The following is a 17,824-nucleotide window of genomic DNA, read 5'->3' as shown; positions in this document are numbered from 1 at the left end:
ACCTAGCAGGGTCTTGTAGATGACATGGAGCCAGTGGGTTTGGCGACGAGTATGAAGCGAGGGCCAGCCAACGAGAGCGTACAGGTCGCAATGGTGGGTAGTATATGGGGCTTTGGTGACAAAACGGATTGCACTGTGATAGACTGCATCCAATTTGTTGAGTAGGGTATTGGAGGCTATTTTGTAAATGACATTGCCAAAGTCGAGGATTGGTAGGATGGTCAGTTTTACAAGGGTGTGTTTGGCAGCATGAGTGAAGGATGCTTTGTTGCGAAATAGGAAGCCAATTCTAGATTTAACTTTGGATTGGAGATGTTTGATATGGGTCTGGAAGGAGAGTTTACAGTCTAACCAGACACCTAAGTATTTGTAGTTGTCCACGTATTCTAAGTCAGAGCCGTCCAGAGTAGTGATGTTGGACAGGCGGGTAGGTGCAGGTAGCGATCGGTTGAAGAGCATGGATTTAGTTTTACTTGTATTTAAGAGCAATTGGAGGCCACGGAAGGAGAGTTGTATGGCATTGAAGCTTGCCTGGAGGGTTGTTAACACAGTGTCCAAAGAAGGGCCGGAAGTATACAGAATGGTGTCGTCTGCGTAGAGGTGGATCAGGGACTCACCAGCAGCAAGAGCGACCTCATTGATGTACACAGAGAAGAGAGTCGGTCCAAGAATTGAACCCTGTGGCACCCCCATAGAGACTGCCAGAGGTCCGGACAGCAGACCCTCCGATTTGACACACTGAACTCTATCAGAGAAGTAGTTGGTGAACCAGGCGAGGCAATCATTTGAGAAACCAAGGCTGTCGAGTCTGCCGATGAGGATGTGGTGGTTGACAGAATCGAAAGCCTTGGCCAGATCAATGAATACGGCTGCACAGTAATGTTTCTTATCGATGGCGGTTAAGATATCGTTTAGGACATTGAGCGTGGCTGAGGTGCACCCATGACCAGCTCTGAAACCATAGTCACTTTACCCCTACCTACATGTCACTGTTTATGCATAGTCACTTTACCCCTACCTACATGTTACTGTTTAGGCATAGTCACTTTACCCCTACCTACATGTCACTGTTTATGCATAGTCACTTTACCCCTACCTACATGTCACTGTTTATGCATAGTCACTTTACCCCTACCTACATGTTACTGTTTAGGCATAGTCACTTTACCCCTACCTACATGTCACTGTTTATACATAGTCACTTTACCCCTACCTACATGTCACTGTTTATACATAGTCACTTTACCCCTACCTACATGTCACTGTTTATGCATAGTCACTTTACCCCTACCTACATGTTACTGTTTATACATAGTCACTTTACCCCTACCTACATGTCACTGTTTATGCATAGTCACTTTACCCCTACCTACATGTCACTGTTTATACATAGTCACTTTACCCCTACCTACATGTCACTGTTTATACATAGTCACTTTACCCCTACCTACATGTCACTGTTTATACATAGTCACTTTACCCCTACCTACATGTCACTGTTTATACATAGTCACTTTACCCCTACCTACATGTCACTGTTTATGCATAGTCACTTTACCCCTACCTACATGTCACTGTTTATACATAGTCACTTTACCCCTACCTACATGTCACTGTTTATACATAGTCACTTTACCCCTACCTACATGTCACTGTTTATACATAGTCACTTTACCCCTACCTACATGTCACTGTTTATACATAGTCACTTTACCCCTACCTACATGTCACTGTTTATACATAGTCACTTTACCCCTACCTACATGTCACTGTTTATACATAGTCACTTTACCCCTACCTACATGTTACTGTTTATACATAGTCACTTTACCCCTACCTACATGTTACTGTTTATACATAGTCACTTTACCCCTACCTACATGTTACTGTTTATACATAGTCACTTTACCCCTACCTACATGTTACTGTTTATACATAGTCACTTTACCCCTACCTACATGTTACTGTTTATACATAGTCACTTTACCCCTACCTACATGTCACTGTTTAGGCATAGTCACTTTACCCCTACATACATGTTACTGTTTAGGCATAGTCACTTTACCCCTACCTACATGTCACTGTTTATACATAGTCACTTTACCCCTACCTACATGTCACTGTTTAGGCATAGTCACTTTACCCCTACCTACATGTTACTGTTTATACATAGTCACTTTACCCCTACCTACATGTCACTGTTTAGGCATAGTCACTTTACCCCTACCTACATGTCACTGTTTAGGCATAGTCACTTTACCCCTACCTACATGTCACTGTTTATACATAGTCACTTTACCCCTACCTACATGTTACTGTTTAGGCATAGTCACTTTACCCCTACCTACATGTCACTGTTTATGCATAGTCACTTTACCCCTACCTACATGTCACTGTTTATACCCCTACCTACATGTCACTGTTTAGGCATTACCCCTACCTACATGTTACTGTTTATACATAGTCACTTTACCCCTACCTACATGTTACTGTTTATACATAGTCACTTTACCCCTACCTACATGTCACTGTTTATACATAGTCACTTTACCCCTACCTACATGTTACTGTTTATACATAGTCACTTTACCCCTACCTACATGTTACTGTTTATACATAGTCACTTTACCCCTACCTACATGTCACTGTTTAGGCATAGTGTTTACCCCTACATACATGTTACTGTTTAGGCATAGTCACTTTACCCCTACCTACATGTCACTGTTTATACATAGTCACTTTACCCCTACCTACATGTCACTGTTTAGGCATAGTCACTTTACCCCTACCTACATGTTACTGTTTATACATAGTCACTTTACCCCTACCTACATGTCACTGTTTAGGCATAGTCACTTTACCCCTACCTACATGTCACTGTTTAGGCATAGTCACTTTACCCCTACCTACATGTCACTGTTTATACATAGTCACTTTACCCCTACCTACATGTTACTGTTTATACATAGTCACTTTACCCCTACCTACATGTCACTGTTTAGGCATAGTCACTTTACCCCTACCTACATGTCACTGTTTAGGCATAGTCACTTTACCCCTACCTACATGTCACTGTTTATACATAGTCACTTTACCCCTACCTACATGTTACTGTTTATACATAGTCACTTTACCCCTACCTACATGTTACTGTTTATACATAGTCACTTTACCCCTACCTACATGTTTATGCATAGTCACTTTACCCCTACCTACATGTCACTGTTTATACATAGTCACTTTACCCCTACCTACATGTCACTGTTTAGGCATAGTCACTTTACCCCTACCTACATGTCACTGTTTATACATAGTCACAGTCACTTTACCCCTACCTACATGTCACTGTTTATACATAGTCACTTTACCCCTACCTACATGTTACCTACCTTTACCCCTACCTACATGTTACTGTTTATACATAGTCACTTTACCCCTACCTACATGTTACTGTTTATACATAGTCACTTTACCCCTACCTACATGTTACTGTTTATACATAGTCACTTTACCCCTACCTACATGTCACTGTTTTACTGTACATTACTGTTTATACATAGTCACTTTACCCCTACCTACATGTTACTGTTTATACATAGTCACTTTACCCCTACCTACATGTTACTGTTTATACATAGTCACTTTACCCCTACCTACACACTGTTTTACATAGTCACTTTACCCCTACCTACATGTTACTGTTTATACATAGTACACTGTTTTACATAGTCCCTACCTACATGTTACTGTTTATACATAGTCACTTTACCCCTACCTACATGTTACTGTTTTATACACTTTAGTCTACATGTTACCCCTACCTACATGTTACTGTTTATACATAGTCACTTTACCCCTACCTACATGTCACTGTTTACTTTACCCCATATGTCACTTTACCCCTACCTACATGTCACTGTTTATACATAGTCACTTTACCCCTACCTACATGTCACTGTTTATACATAGTCACTTTACCCCTACCTACATGTCACTGTTTATACATAGTCACTTTACCCCTACCTACATGTCACTGTTTATACATAGTCACTTTACCCCTACCTACATGTCACTGTTTATACATAGTCACTTTACCCCTACCTACATGTCACTGTTTATACATAGTCACTTTACCCCTACCTACATGTTACTGTTTATACATAGTCACTTTACCCCTACCTACATGTTACTGTTTATACATAGTCACTTTACCCCTACCTACATGTTACTGTTTATACATACATGTACTGTTTATACATAGTTACCCCTACCTACATGTTACTGTTTATACATAGTCACTTTACCCCTACCTACATGTTACTGTTTATACATAGTCACTTTACCCCTACCTACATGTCACTGTTTAGGCATAGTCACTTTACCCCTACATACATGTTACTGTTTAGGCATAGTCACTTTACCCCTACCTACATGTCACTGTTTGTTTATACACATGTCACTGTTTTACATAGTCCTTTACCCCTACCTACATGTCACTGTTTAGGCATAGTCACTTTACCCCTACCTACATGTTACTGTTTATACATAGTCACTTTACCCCTACCTACATGTCACTGTTTAGGCATAGTCACTTTACCCCTACCTACATGTCACTGTTTAGGCATAGTCACTTTACCCCTACCTACATGTCACTGTTTATACATAGTCACTTTACCCCTACCTACATGTTACTGTTTATACATAGTCACTTTACCCCTACCTACATGTCACTGTTTATACATAGTCACTTTACCCCTACCTACATGTTACTGTTTATACATAGTCACTTTACCCCTACCTACATGTCACTGTTTATACATAGTCACTTTACCCCTACCTACATGTCACTGTTTATACATAGTACTTTACCCCTACCTACATGTCACTGTTTATACATAGTCACTTTACCCCTACCTACATGTCACTGTTTTTACTTTACCCCTATACATGTCACTGTTTTTAGTCCTTTACCCCTACCTACATGTCACTGTTTATACATAGTCACTTTACCCCTACCTACATGTCACTGTTTATACATAGTCACTTTACCCCTACCTACATGTCACTGTTTATACATAGTCACTTTACCCCTACCTACATGTTACTGTTTATACATAGTCACTTTACCCCTACCTACATGTTACTGTTTATACATAGTCACTTTACCCCTACCTACATGTTACTGTTTATACATAGTCACTTTACCCCTACCTACATGTTACTGTTTATACATAGTCACTTTACCCCTACCTACATGTTACTGTTTATACATAGTCACTTTACCCCTACCTACATGTCACTGTTTTACATAGTCACTGTTTAGGCCCCCTACATACATGTTACTGTTTAGGCATAGTCACTTTACCCCTACCTACATGTCACTGTTTATACATAGTCACTTTACCCCTACCTACATGTCACTGTTTAGGCATAGTCACTTTACCCCTACCTACATGTTACTGTTTATACATAGTCATGTCACTGTTTTTCACCCCTACCTACATGTCACTGTTTAGGCATAGTCACTTTACCCCTACCTACATGTCACTGTTTAGGCATAGTCACTTTACCCCTACCTACATGTCACTGTTTATACATAGTCACTTTACCCCTACCTACATGTCACTGTTTAGGCATAGTCACTTTACCCCTACCTACATGTCACTGTTTATGCATAGTCACTTTACCCCTACCTACATGTCACTGTTTATACATAGTCACTTTACCCCTACCTACATGTTACTGTTTAGGCATAGTCACTTTACCCCTACCTACATGTTACTGTTTATACATAGTCACTTTACCCCTACCTACATGTCACTGTTTATACATAGTCACTTTACCCCTACCTACATGTTACTGTTTATACATAGTCACTTTACCCCTACCTACATGTTACTGTTTATACATAGTCACTTTACCCCTACCTACATGTCACTGTTTAGGCATAGTCACTTTACCCCTACATACATGTTACTGTTTAGGCATAGTCACTTTACCCCTACCTACATGTCACTGTTTATACATAGTCACTTTACCCCTACCTACATGTCACTGTTTAGGCATAGTCACTTTACCCCTACCTACATGTTACTGTTTTATACATAGTCACTGTTTTTACCCCTACCTACATGTCACTGTTTAGGCATAGTCACTTTACCCCTACCTACATGTCACTGTTTAGGCATAGTCACTTTACCCCTACCTACATGTCACTGTTTATACATAGTCACTTTACCCCTACCTACATGTTACTGTTTATACATAGTCACTTTACCCCTACCTACATGTCACTGTTTAGGCATAGTCACTTTACCCCTACCTACATGTCACTGTTTAGGCATAGTCACTTTACCCCTACCTACATGTCACTGTTTATACATAGTCACTTTACCCCTACCTACATGTTACTGTTTATACATAGTCACTTTACCCCTACCTACATGTTACTGTTTATACATAGTCACTTTACCCCTACCTACATGTTTATGCATAGTCACTTTACCCCTACCTACATGTCACTGTTTATACATAGTCACTTTACCCCTACCTACATGTCACTGTTTAGGCATAGTCACTTTACCCCTACCTACATGTCACTGTTTATACATAGTCACTTTACCCCTACCTACATGTCACTGTTTATACATAGTCACTTTACCCCTACCTACATGTTACTGTTTATACATAGTCACTTTACCCCTACCTACATGTTACTGTTTATACATAGTCACTTTACCCCTACCTACATGTTACTGTTTATACATAGTCACTTTACCCCTACCTACACATGTTACTGTTTATACATAGTCACTTTACCCCTACCTACATGTTACTGTTTATACATAGTCACTTTACCCCTACCTACATGTTACTGTTTATACATAGTCACTTTACCCCTACCTACATGTTACTGTTTATACATAGTCACTTTACCCCTACCTACATGTTACTGTTTATACATAGTCACTTTACCCCTACCTACATGTTACTGTTTATACATAGTCACTTTACCCCTACCTACATGTTACTGTTTATACATAGTCACTTTACCCCTACCTACATGTTACTGTTTATACATAGTCACTTTACCCCTACCTACATGTTACTGTTTATACATAGTCACTTTACCCCTACCTACATGTCACTGTTTATGCATAGTCACTTTACCCCTACCTACATGATACTGTTTATCCATAGTCACTTTACCCCTACCTACATGTTACTGTTTATACATAGTCACTTTACCCCTACCTACATGTTACTGTTTATACATAGTCACTTTACCCCTACCTACATGTTACTGTTTATACATAGTCACTTTACCCCTACCTACATGTTACTGTTTATACATAGTCACTTTACCCCTACCTACATTTACATTTACATTTAAGTCATTTAGCAGACGCTCTTATCCAGAGCGACTTACAAATTGACCTACATGTTACTGTTTATACATATTAACTTTACTCCTACCTACATGCACAAATGACCTCAGCTAACCTGTAACCCTACCTACATGCACAAATGACCTCAGCTAACCTGTACCCCTACCTACATGTTACTGTTTATACATAGTGACTTTACCCCTACCAACATGTTACTGTTTATACATAGTCACTTTACCCCTACCTACATGTTACTGTTTATACATAGTCACTTTACCCCTACCTACATGTTACTGTTTATACATAGTCACTTTACCCCTACCTACATGCACAAATGACCTCAGCTAACCTGTAACCTGTGACTTGGTATCAATGTCTCTTTTTATTAAATGTTTTACTTAAGTTTATTTAGTAAACATTTAAACTTTTGATTTGATTTGATAGTAGAATAGCCTTCCTGAAGAGCTCAGTGGCTTTCAAAGTGGCACCATCATAGGATGCCACTTTTCCAACAAGTCACTTCGTCAATTTTCTGCCCTGCTAGAGCTGCCCCGGTCAACTGTAAGTACAGCTCAGCCGTGAATTGGTAGGCCACACAAGCTGACAGAATGGGACCGCCAATTGCTGAAGCTCGTAGCGCGTTAAAATTGTCTGTCCTTGTTCGCAACACTCACTACCGAGTTCCAAACTGCCTCTGGAAGCAACGTCAGCACAAGAACTGAGCTTCATGAAATGGGTTTCCATGACAAGCATTGGCTAGAGTGGTTTAATGCTCGCCGCCAAATGTGTTCTCTGGAGTGATGAATTACGCTTCTCCACCTGGCAGTCCGACGGACGAAACTAGGTTTAGCAGATGCTAGGAGAACGCTACCAGCCCCAATGCATAGTGCCAACTGTAAAGTTTGGTGGATTAATAATGGTCTGGGGCTGTTTTTCAAGCCCCTTAGTTCCAGTGAAGGGAAATCTTAATGCTACAGCATACAATGACATGTTATATGATTCTGCGCTTCCAAATTTGTGGCAACAGTTTGGGGAAGGCCCTTTCCTGTTTCATTATGACGTTGGCCCCGTGCACAAAGCGAGGCCCTAACAGAAACGGTTTGTCGAGATCGGTGTGGAAGAACTTGGCTGGCTTGCACAGAGCTCTGACCTCAACCCCATCCAAAGCCTTTGGGATGAATTGGAACGCCAACTACGAATCAGGCCTAATCGCCCAACATTATTGGGCGAATGAACGACCTCACTAATGCTCTTGTGGCTGAATGGGGAGCAAGTCTCCGCAGCAATGTTCCAACATCTAGTGGAAAGGCTGTTATATTAGCAAACAGAGGACCACAACTCCATATTAATGCCCATGATTTTGGAGTGAGCAGGTGTCCACATACTTTTAGCCATGTAGTGTATCTCATTGCTCTCTAATGGCAATGTTAAAAGGCTGTCACTGGTCAGAATGGGTTTCAACTGGACACGACACGCCGGCTGGTTTTATTCACTCTGCGGGTGTCTGAAGATATCACGAGCAGATCCACACACACCTCCGACATACACATAATACACACAGACACCCTCACACACACCTCCGACATACACATAATACACACAGACACCCTCACACACACCTCCGACATACACATAATACACACAGACACCCACACACACACCTCCGACATACACATAATACACACAGACACCCTCACACACACCTCCGACATACACATAATACACACAGACACCCACACACACACCTCCGACATACACATAATACACACAGACACCCTCACACACACCTCCGACATACACATAATACACACAGACACCCACACACACACCTCCGACATACACATAATACACACAGACACCCTCACACACACCTCCGACATACACATAATACACACCTCAGACACCCACACACACACCTCTGACATACACATAATACACACAGACACCCTCACACACACCTCCGACATACACATAATACACACAGACACACCCTACACATAATACACACAGACACACCCTCACACACCTCCGACACACACATACAGACATAATACACACATAGACACACACTCACACCTCACACACACCTCCGACATACACATAATACACACAGACACCCTCACACACACCTCCGACATACACATAATACACACAGACACCCTCACACACACACACCTCCAGACACCCACACACACACATACACATAATACACACAGACACCCACACACACTCCTCCGACATACACATAATACACACAGACACCCACACACACACCTCCGACATACACATAATACACACAGACACACATAATACACACAGACACCCTCACACACCTCCGACATACACATAATACACACAGACACCCACACACACACCTCCGACATACACATAATACACACAGACACCCTCACACACACCTCCGACATACACATAATACACACAGACACATACCATAATACACACACACCTCACACCTCCGACATACACATAATACACACAGACACCCTCACACACACACACCTCCAGACACCCTCACACACACCTCCGACATACACATAATACACACAGACACCCACACACACACCTCCGACATACACATAATACACACAGACACCCTACACACACAGACACCTCACACACACCTCCATACACATAATACACACAGACACCCTCACACACACCTCCGACATACACATAATACACACAGACACCCTCACACACACCTCTGACATACACATAATACACACAGACACCCACACACACACCTCCGACATACACATAATACACACAGACACCCACACACACACCTCCGACATACACATAATACACACAGACACCCTCACACACACGTATGCATGCAGGCACGCACAGTCACAATCCACAGCACAAATAATTACTGTTGGTATACAGTATCTGAATTCTAGGCTCAATAGTCACGAGAACCACAAACACACACATATCCATATGGAGGGGTGGGTGTTACCTGTCGGAGCAGAAACGCAGCTACATCAGTGGACTCCCAGTAGGAGGCATGGAAGAGATGAGGCAGTGCCACGGTGGGGAAGGAGGTCAACACGTCTGGACAGTACAGAGCATAGTCCAACCTCTTAGAGCCCCACCAGCTACTGGAAACTGAGCCACATACGCATGCGCACAAACACACACACACGAACGCACACACATACACAGAGAGAGAGAAACACACAGGAGGGAGAGAATGAACACAGGAATATCAAGATAATAAGGGTTTCTTGGAGTTATTTGAAGTGATTTGTGGATACTAATGGTATTATTCATCTGGTCTTTTAGGCACCATAGTATTAGCAATAGAAGTAGGTTCATCTGGAGAGGCACAGTTGGATCTCCTGAGTCTGGCTATATGTGCCCACCATAGATAATTGATAATGTATAGAGCATAGCCCCAATGTGCCCTTTAACTCTGATCGCTAATGAGCAGTCTCCACCTATCTCTCTCTCTCTCTCTCTCTCTCTCTCTCTCTCTCTCTCTCTCTCTCTCTCTCTCTCTCTCTCTCTCTCTCTGCTTCTTTCTCTCTCTCTCTGCTTCTTTCTCTCTACGCTTCTTTCTCTCTCTCTGCTTCTTTCTTTCTCTCTCTCTGTGCTTCTTTCTATTTCTCTGCTTCTTTCTCTCTCTCTGTGCTTCTTTCTCTCTGTGCTTCTTTTTCTCTCTCTCTATGCTTATTATACAAATCAGCCGGGCTAGACAATCTGGACCCTTTCTTTCTAAAATTATCTGCAGAAATTGTTGCCACCCCTATTACTAGCCTGTTCAACCTCTCTTTTGTGTCGTCTGAGATTCCCAAAGATTGGAAAGCAGCTGCGGTCATCCCCCTCTTCAAAGGCGGGGACACTCTTGACCCAAACTGCTACAGACCTATATCTATCCTACCATGCCTTTCTAAGGTCTTCGAAAGCTAGGTCAACAAACAGATTACCGACCATTTCGAATCTCACCATACCTTCTCTGCTATGCAATCTGGTTTCAGAGCTGGTCATGGGTGCACCTCAGCCACGCTCAAGGTCCTAAATTATATCTTAACCGCCATCGATAAGAAACATTACTGTGCAGCGTATTCATTGATCTAGCCAAGGCTTTCGACTCTGTCAATCACCACATCCTCATCGGCAGACTCGACAGCCTTGGTTTCTCAAATGATTGCCTCGCCTGGTTCACCAACTACTTCTCTGATAGCGTTCAGTGTGTCAAATCGGAGGGTCTGCAGTCCGAACCTCTGGCAGTGTCTATGGGGGTGCCACAGGGTTCAATTCTTGGACCGATGAGGTCGCTCTTGCTGCTGGTGAGTCTTTGATCCACCTCTACGCAGACGACACCATTCTGTATACTTCTGGCCCTTCTTTGGACACTGTGTTAACAACCCTCCAGGCAAGCTTCAATGCCATACAACTCTCCTTCCGTGGCCTCCAATTGCTCTTAAATACAAGTAAAACTAAATGCATGCTCTTCAACCGATCGCTACCTGCACCTGCCTGCCTGTCCAACATCACTACTCTGGACGGCTCTGACTTAGAATACGTGGACAACTACAAATAGTTAGGTGTCTGGTTAGACTGTAAACTCTCCTTCCAGACCCATATCAAACATCTCCAATCCAAAGTTAAATCTAGAATTGGCTTCCTATTTCGCAACAAAGCATCCTTCACTCATGCTGCCAAACATACCCTTGTAAAACTGACCATCCTACCAATCCTGGACTTTGGCGATGTCATTTACAAAATAGCCTCCAATACCCTACTCAACAAATTGGATGCAGTATATCACAGTGCAATCCGTTTTGTCACCAAAGCCCCATATACTACCCACCATTGCGACCTGTACGCTCTCGTTGGCTGGCCCTCGCTTCATTCTTGTCACCAAACCCACTGGCTCCATGTCATCTACAAGACCCTGCTAGGTAAAGTCCCCCCTTATCTCAGCTCGCTGGTCACCATAGCAGCACCCACCTGTAGCACGCGCTCCAGCAGGTATATCTCTTTGGTCACCCCCAAAACCAATTATTTCTTTGGCCGCCTCTCCTTCCAGTTCTCTGCTGCCAATGACTGGAACGAACTACAAAAATCTCTGAAACTGGAAACACTTATCTCCCTCACTAGCTTTAAGCACCAACTGTCAGAACAGCTCACAGATTATTGCACCTGTACATAGCCCACCTATAATTTAGCCCAAACAACTACCTCTTTCCCTACTGTATTTAATTTATTTATTTATTTTGCTCCTTTGCACCCCATTATTTTTATTTCTACTTTGCACATTCTTCCATTGCAAATCTACCATTCCAGTGTTTTACCTGCTATATTGTATTTACTTTGCCACCATGGCCTTTTTTGCCCTTATCTCCCTTATCTCACCTAATTTGCTCACATCATATATAGACTTGTTTATACTGTATTATTGACTGTATGTTTGTTTTACTCCACGTGTAACTCTGTGTCGTTGTATGTGTCGAAATGCTTTGCTTTATCTTGGCCAGGTCGCAATTGTAAATGAGAACTTGTTCTCAACTTGCCTACCTGGTTAAATAAAGGTGAAATATTTTTTCATTTTTTATTATTATCTCTCTGTGTGCTTCATTCTCTCTCTCTGTGCGTCTTTCTCTCTCTCTGCTTATTTCTCTCTCTCTGTGCTTCTTTCTCTCTCTCTGTGCTACTCTCTCTCTCTCTGCTTCTTTCTTTCTCTCTCTGTGCTTCTTAATATAATAAATAATAATATATGCCATTTAGCAGACGCTTTTATCCAAAGCGACTTACAGTCATGTGTGCATACATTCTACGTATGGGTGGTCCCGGGGATCGAACCCACTATCCTGGCGCTACAAGCGCCATGCTCTACCAACTGAGCTACAGAAGGACCACTCCTCTCTCTGCTTCTTTCTCTCTCTCTCTCAGCTTCTTTCTCTCCCTCTGCTTCTTTCTGTCTCTCTCTCTGTGCTTCTTTCTCTCTCTGCTTCTTTCTCTCTTTCTCTCTATGCTTCTTTCTCTCTCTCTATGCTTCTTTCTCTCTCTCTATGCTTATTTCTCTCTCTCTATGCTTATTTCTCTCTCTATGCTTCATTCTCTCTGTGTGCTTCATTCTCTCTGTGTGCTTCATTCTCTCTCTGTGCTTCTTTCTCTCTCTCTCTCTCTCTCTCTCTCTCTCTCTCTCTCTCTCTCTCTCTCTCTCTCTCTCTCTTCATATCACTGCATTTTCTTTCTTTCTTTCTTTCTTTCTTTCTTTCTTTCTTGTCCTCTCTCTCTTTTTGCCCTTCTCTCTGCTTCTCTCTCTCCCTCTCTCCTGTCTCTCTTTCATTCTCTCTCCCACTCACTGTTGGTGATGGTGCTACTCATCCGGCCCACAGAGCAGAAGGACGTCTCACTGTCCACGCTGGTCACACTGGCTCTGCGCCCTCCTCCTCCTCCTCTTCCCCTTCCACTGCTGTCTGTCTCAGGGGAAGGGGGCACGGCCGGGGCACCAGGACTGGGCTCTGCCTCCAGGAACACCTCTGGGTGACTTTGGATACTGTCAGCTAAAATGTGAGAGAGACAGGCAGAGGGAGAGAGTGGTAGAAAGAGTGAAAGGGAGGGAGAGTTTAATTATATAACAATTAACTAGTAACATTTTCTGTGAATCAGTACTGTTATGGGCATCCCGAGTGGCACAGCAGTCTAATGCACTGCATCTCAGTGCTGGAGGCGTCACGGCCGCGACCGGAAGCCCATGAGGAAGCCGCACAATTGGCCCAGCATCGTCCGAGTTAGGGGAGGGTTTGGCCGGCTGTGATGTCCTTGTCCCATCGCGCTCTAGTGACTCCTTGTGGCGGTCAGGCACATGCACGCTGACTTCGGTGGTTAGTTGTACGGTGTTTCCTCCGACACATTGGTGCAGCAGGCTTCTGGGTTAAGCGCGCAGTGTGTCAAGAAGCAGTGTGGCTTGGATGGGTTATTTTTCGGTGGACGCAATTGCTCTCGATCTTCGCCTCTCCTGAGTCCTTATGGGAGTTGCAGCGATGGGACAAGAATGTAATTACCAATTGGATATCACAAAATTGGGAGAGAAAAGGGGTAAAGTTTGAAATAATAAATCAATACTGTTATATGGTCTAATTGGCTAGTATGTGGTATTAGGTTGTTTTGTGCGCTAGAGGAAAGCCTTGGAAACACACAGTGCCAGGTAATTAGGTCGGGCTTGTAATGATCCAGGGATTGTGATGACCAATCAACACACCCAACCCCAGGAGCTGAGAGAGAGAGAGGTCAGTGAAGGAAACTGTAAACAACTACACTACAGCTCAGGTGGCCCTAGTTACTCCTCACCTTTATTTTTGGACGGATGTGTATGTTTTGTCCCGTAGACTGGAGGAGGAAACGTGGATTTCCCCCGTGATATATATGGTTGTTTCAGAGAACATGGACCTGTAGGATAGTCTTTACAAGACATGACATACTCGTAGCAGATCACATCAATAATATAATTCTTAGAGAGACAAGGGACTGCTCCCTCTGTTCAATGATACATTTATGTTGAACTTCACAGGATCCTCTCTGGAATAAAGAAGGAGAGTGGGCGGGAGAGAGAGAGATAGTATAAGAGAGAGCAATGAAGAGAAAAGAGAGAGACAGATAGACTACAAGGGAAATGTGTCATCATTTCCTAGACATGTTGAGGCCAATGTATTTTCTCTTCATCCAATTCAATTCAGCTGTTCATTCTACTTGTATTTGTTCCTTTCCCCTTATTTGAGCATTTTCTTCTACTTCCTTTCCATTTTATGTCTGTAATAGCTTGACAATATACTCTCTGTCTCTGGCAGCAGCATAACTAGGGCTCAGGTATGGTTGGCATGGTTACAGTACAGCGTTGTTGTTTATTGTAATGAAAGGCTGTAGTAAAGGCTACCTGTAGTGTAGGTTATATGAGTGCATCCACATTGTTCCAATCAATTCTCCAGCTCTGGAAACATTATCATCAGCCTTCTGTAACAACTATGCTATGGTACTGTACTGTAGAGGGAAAGAGGGAGGGGAAGGACAGAGTGAGTGAATTACATGTAAAAAAAAAAGAAAAGCCTTGACATATGGATATCCATAAAAGCAACCCAATAACAATATCCAATATCCTCCGGGGTGAGTCCCAAATGGCACCCTATTCTCTATATAGTGTACTACTTTTGACCACGGCCCTTTTCAAAAGAAGTGCACTGTAGGGAATAGGGTCCCATTTGTGATGGAGACTGTTGTCGGTCTGTCCTCTGTCTCAGTTACATGTAAGGCTCTTGCAGTATAGCATGGTAATCTATCTCATTACATTTAACATTGACTCTGAAAGGAACAGACAGTCTGAGTGTCTGCCTGGAGAACGTTCCATTAAGCACAGGCATATTTAAGGGCAGGTCTGTGTGTGTATGATCAAATCAAATCACATTTTATTTGTCACATGCGCTGAATACAACAGGTGTAGACCTTACAGTGAAATGCTTACTTACAAGCCCTTAACCAAAGATGCAGTTTTAAGAAAATACCTAAAAATAAATAAAAGTAAGAGGTAAGAAAAACAAATAATTAAAGAGCAGCAGTAAATAACAATAGCGGGGCTTTATACAGGGGTACCGGTACAGAGTCAATGTGGAGGCTATATACAGGGGGTACCGGTAAAGAGTCAACATATCAATGTGGAGGCTATATACAGGGGGTACCGGTACAGAGTCAACATATCAATGTGGAGGCTATATACAGGGAGTACCGGTACAGAGTCAACATATCAATGTGGAGGCTATATACAGGGGGTACCGGTACAGAGTCAACATATCAATGTGGAGGCTATATACAGGGAGTACCGGTACAGAGTCAACATATCAATGTGGAGGCTATATACAGGGGTACCGGTACAGAGTCAACATATCAATGTGGAGGCTATATACAGGGGTACCGGTACAGAGTCAACATATCAATGTGGAGGCTATATACAGGGGGTACCGGTACAGAGTCAACATATCAATGTGGAGGCTATATACAGGGGGTACCAGTACAGAGTCAACATATCAATGTGGAGGCTATATACAGGGGGTACCAGTACAGAGTCAACATATCAATGTGGAGGCTATATACAGGGGTACCGGTACAGAGTCAATGTGGAGGCTTTATACAGGGGTACCGGTACAGAGTCAATGTGGAGGCTTTATACAGGGGTACCGGTACAGAGTCAATGTGGAGGCTTTATACAGGGGTACCGGTACAGAGTCAATGTGGAGGCTTTATACAGGGGGTACCAGTACAGAGTCAACATATCAATGTGGAGGCTATATACAGGGGGTACCTGTACAGAGTCAACATATCAATGTGGAGGCTATATACAGGGGTACCAGTACAGAGTCAACATATCAATGTGGAGGCTATATACAGGGGTACCGGTACAGAGTCAACATATCAATGTGGAGGCTATATACAGGGGGTACCGGTACAGAGTCAACATATCAATGTGGAGGCTTTATACAGGGGGTACCAGTACAGAGTCAACATATCAATGTGGAGGCTATATACAGGGGGTACCGGTACAGAGTCAACATATCAATGTGGAGGCTATATACAGGGGGTACCAGTACAGAGTCAACATATCAATGTGGAGGCTATATACAGGGGTACCAGTACAGAGTCAACATATCAATGTGGAGGCTATATACAGGGGGTACCAGTACAGAGTCAACATATCAATGTGGAGGCTTTATACAGGGAGTACCGGTACAGAGTCAACATATCAATGTGGAGGCTTTATACAGGGGTACCGGTACAGAGTCAACATATCAATGTGGAGGCTATATACAGGGGGTACCGGTACAGAGTCAATGTGGAGGCTTTATACAGGGGTACCGGTACAGAGTCAATGTGGAGGCTTTATACAGGGGTACCAGTACAGAGTCAACATATCAATGTGGAGGCTATATACAGGGGTACTGGTACAGAGTCAATGTGGAGGCTATATACAGGGAGTACCGGTACAGAGTCAACATATCAATGTGGAGGCTTTATACAGGGAGTACCGGTACAGAGTCAACATATCAATGTGGAGGCTATATACAGGGGGTACCAGTACAGAGTCAACATATCAATGTGGAGGCTTTATACAGGGAGTACCGGTACAGAGTCAACATATCAATGTGGAGGCTTTATACAGGGGTACCGGTACAGAGTCAACATATCAATGTGGAGGCTATATACAGGGGTACCGGTACAGAGTCAATGTGGAGGCTTTATACAGGGGTACCGGTACAGAGTCAATGTGGAGGCTTTATACAGGGGTACCAGTACAGAGTCAACATATCAATGTGGAGGCTATATACAGGGGTACCGGTACAGAGTCAATGTGGAGGCTATATACAGGGAGTACCGGTACAGAGTCAACATATCAATGTGGAGGCTTTATACAGGGG

At 42.9% G+C, this 17,824-nt stretch overlaps 1 protein-coding gene across 1 annotated transcript in view; it reads right to left on the bottom strand.

Moving 5' to 3' along the window:
* The window catches only part of LOC124005435 (membrane-associated phosphatidylinositol transfer protein 3-like), a 181,133-nt gene that overhangs the window by 24,768 nt on the left and 138,541 nt on the right, over positions 1-17,824 (bottom strand). Inside the window, 2 exon segments of the mRNA XM_046314702.1 lie at positions 10,372-10,520; positions 13,727-13,927. Coding sequence (XP_046170658.1) covers positions 10,372-10,520; positions 13,727-13,927 — 350 coding nt within the window.

Source organism: Oncorhynchus gorbuscha, linkage group LG19, assembly GCF_021184085.1.
Source record: "Oncorhynchus gorbuscha isolate QuinsamMale2020 ecotype Even-year linkage group LG19, OgorEven_v1.0, whole genome shotgun sequence".
Taxonomy (NCBI): domain Eukaryota; kingdom Metazoa; phylum Chordata; class Actinopteri; order Salmoniformes; family Salmonidae; genus Oncorhynchus; species Oncorhynchus gorbuscha.
This window is presented reverse-complemented; position numbering and strand designations above follow the sequence as displayed.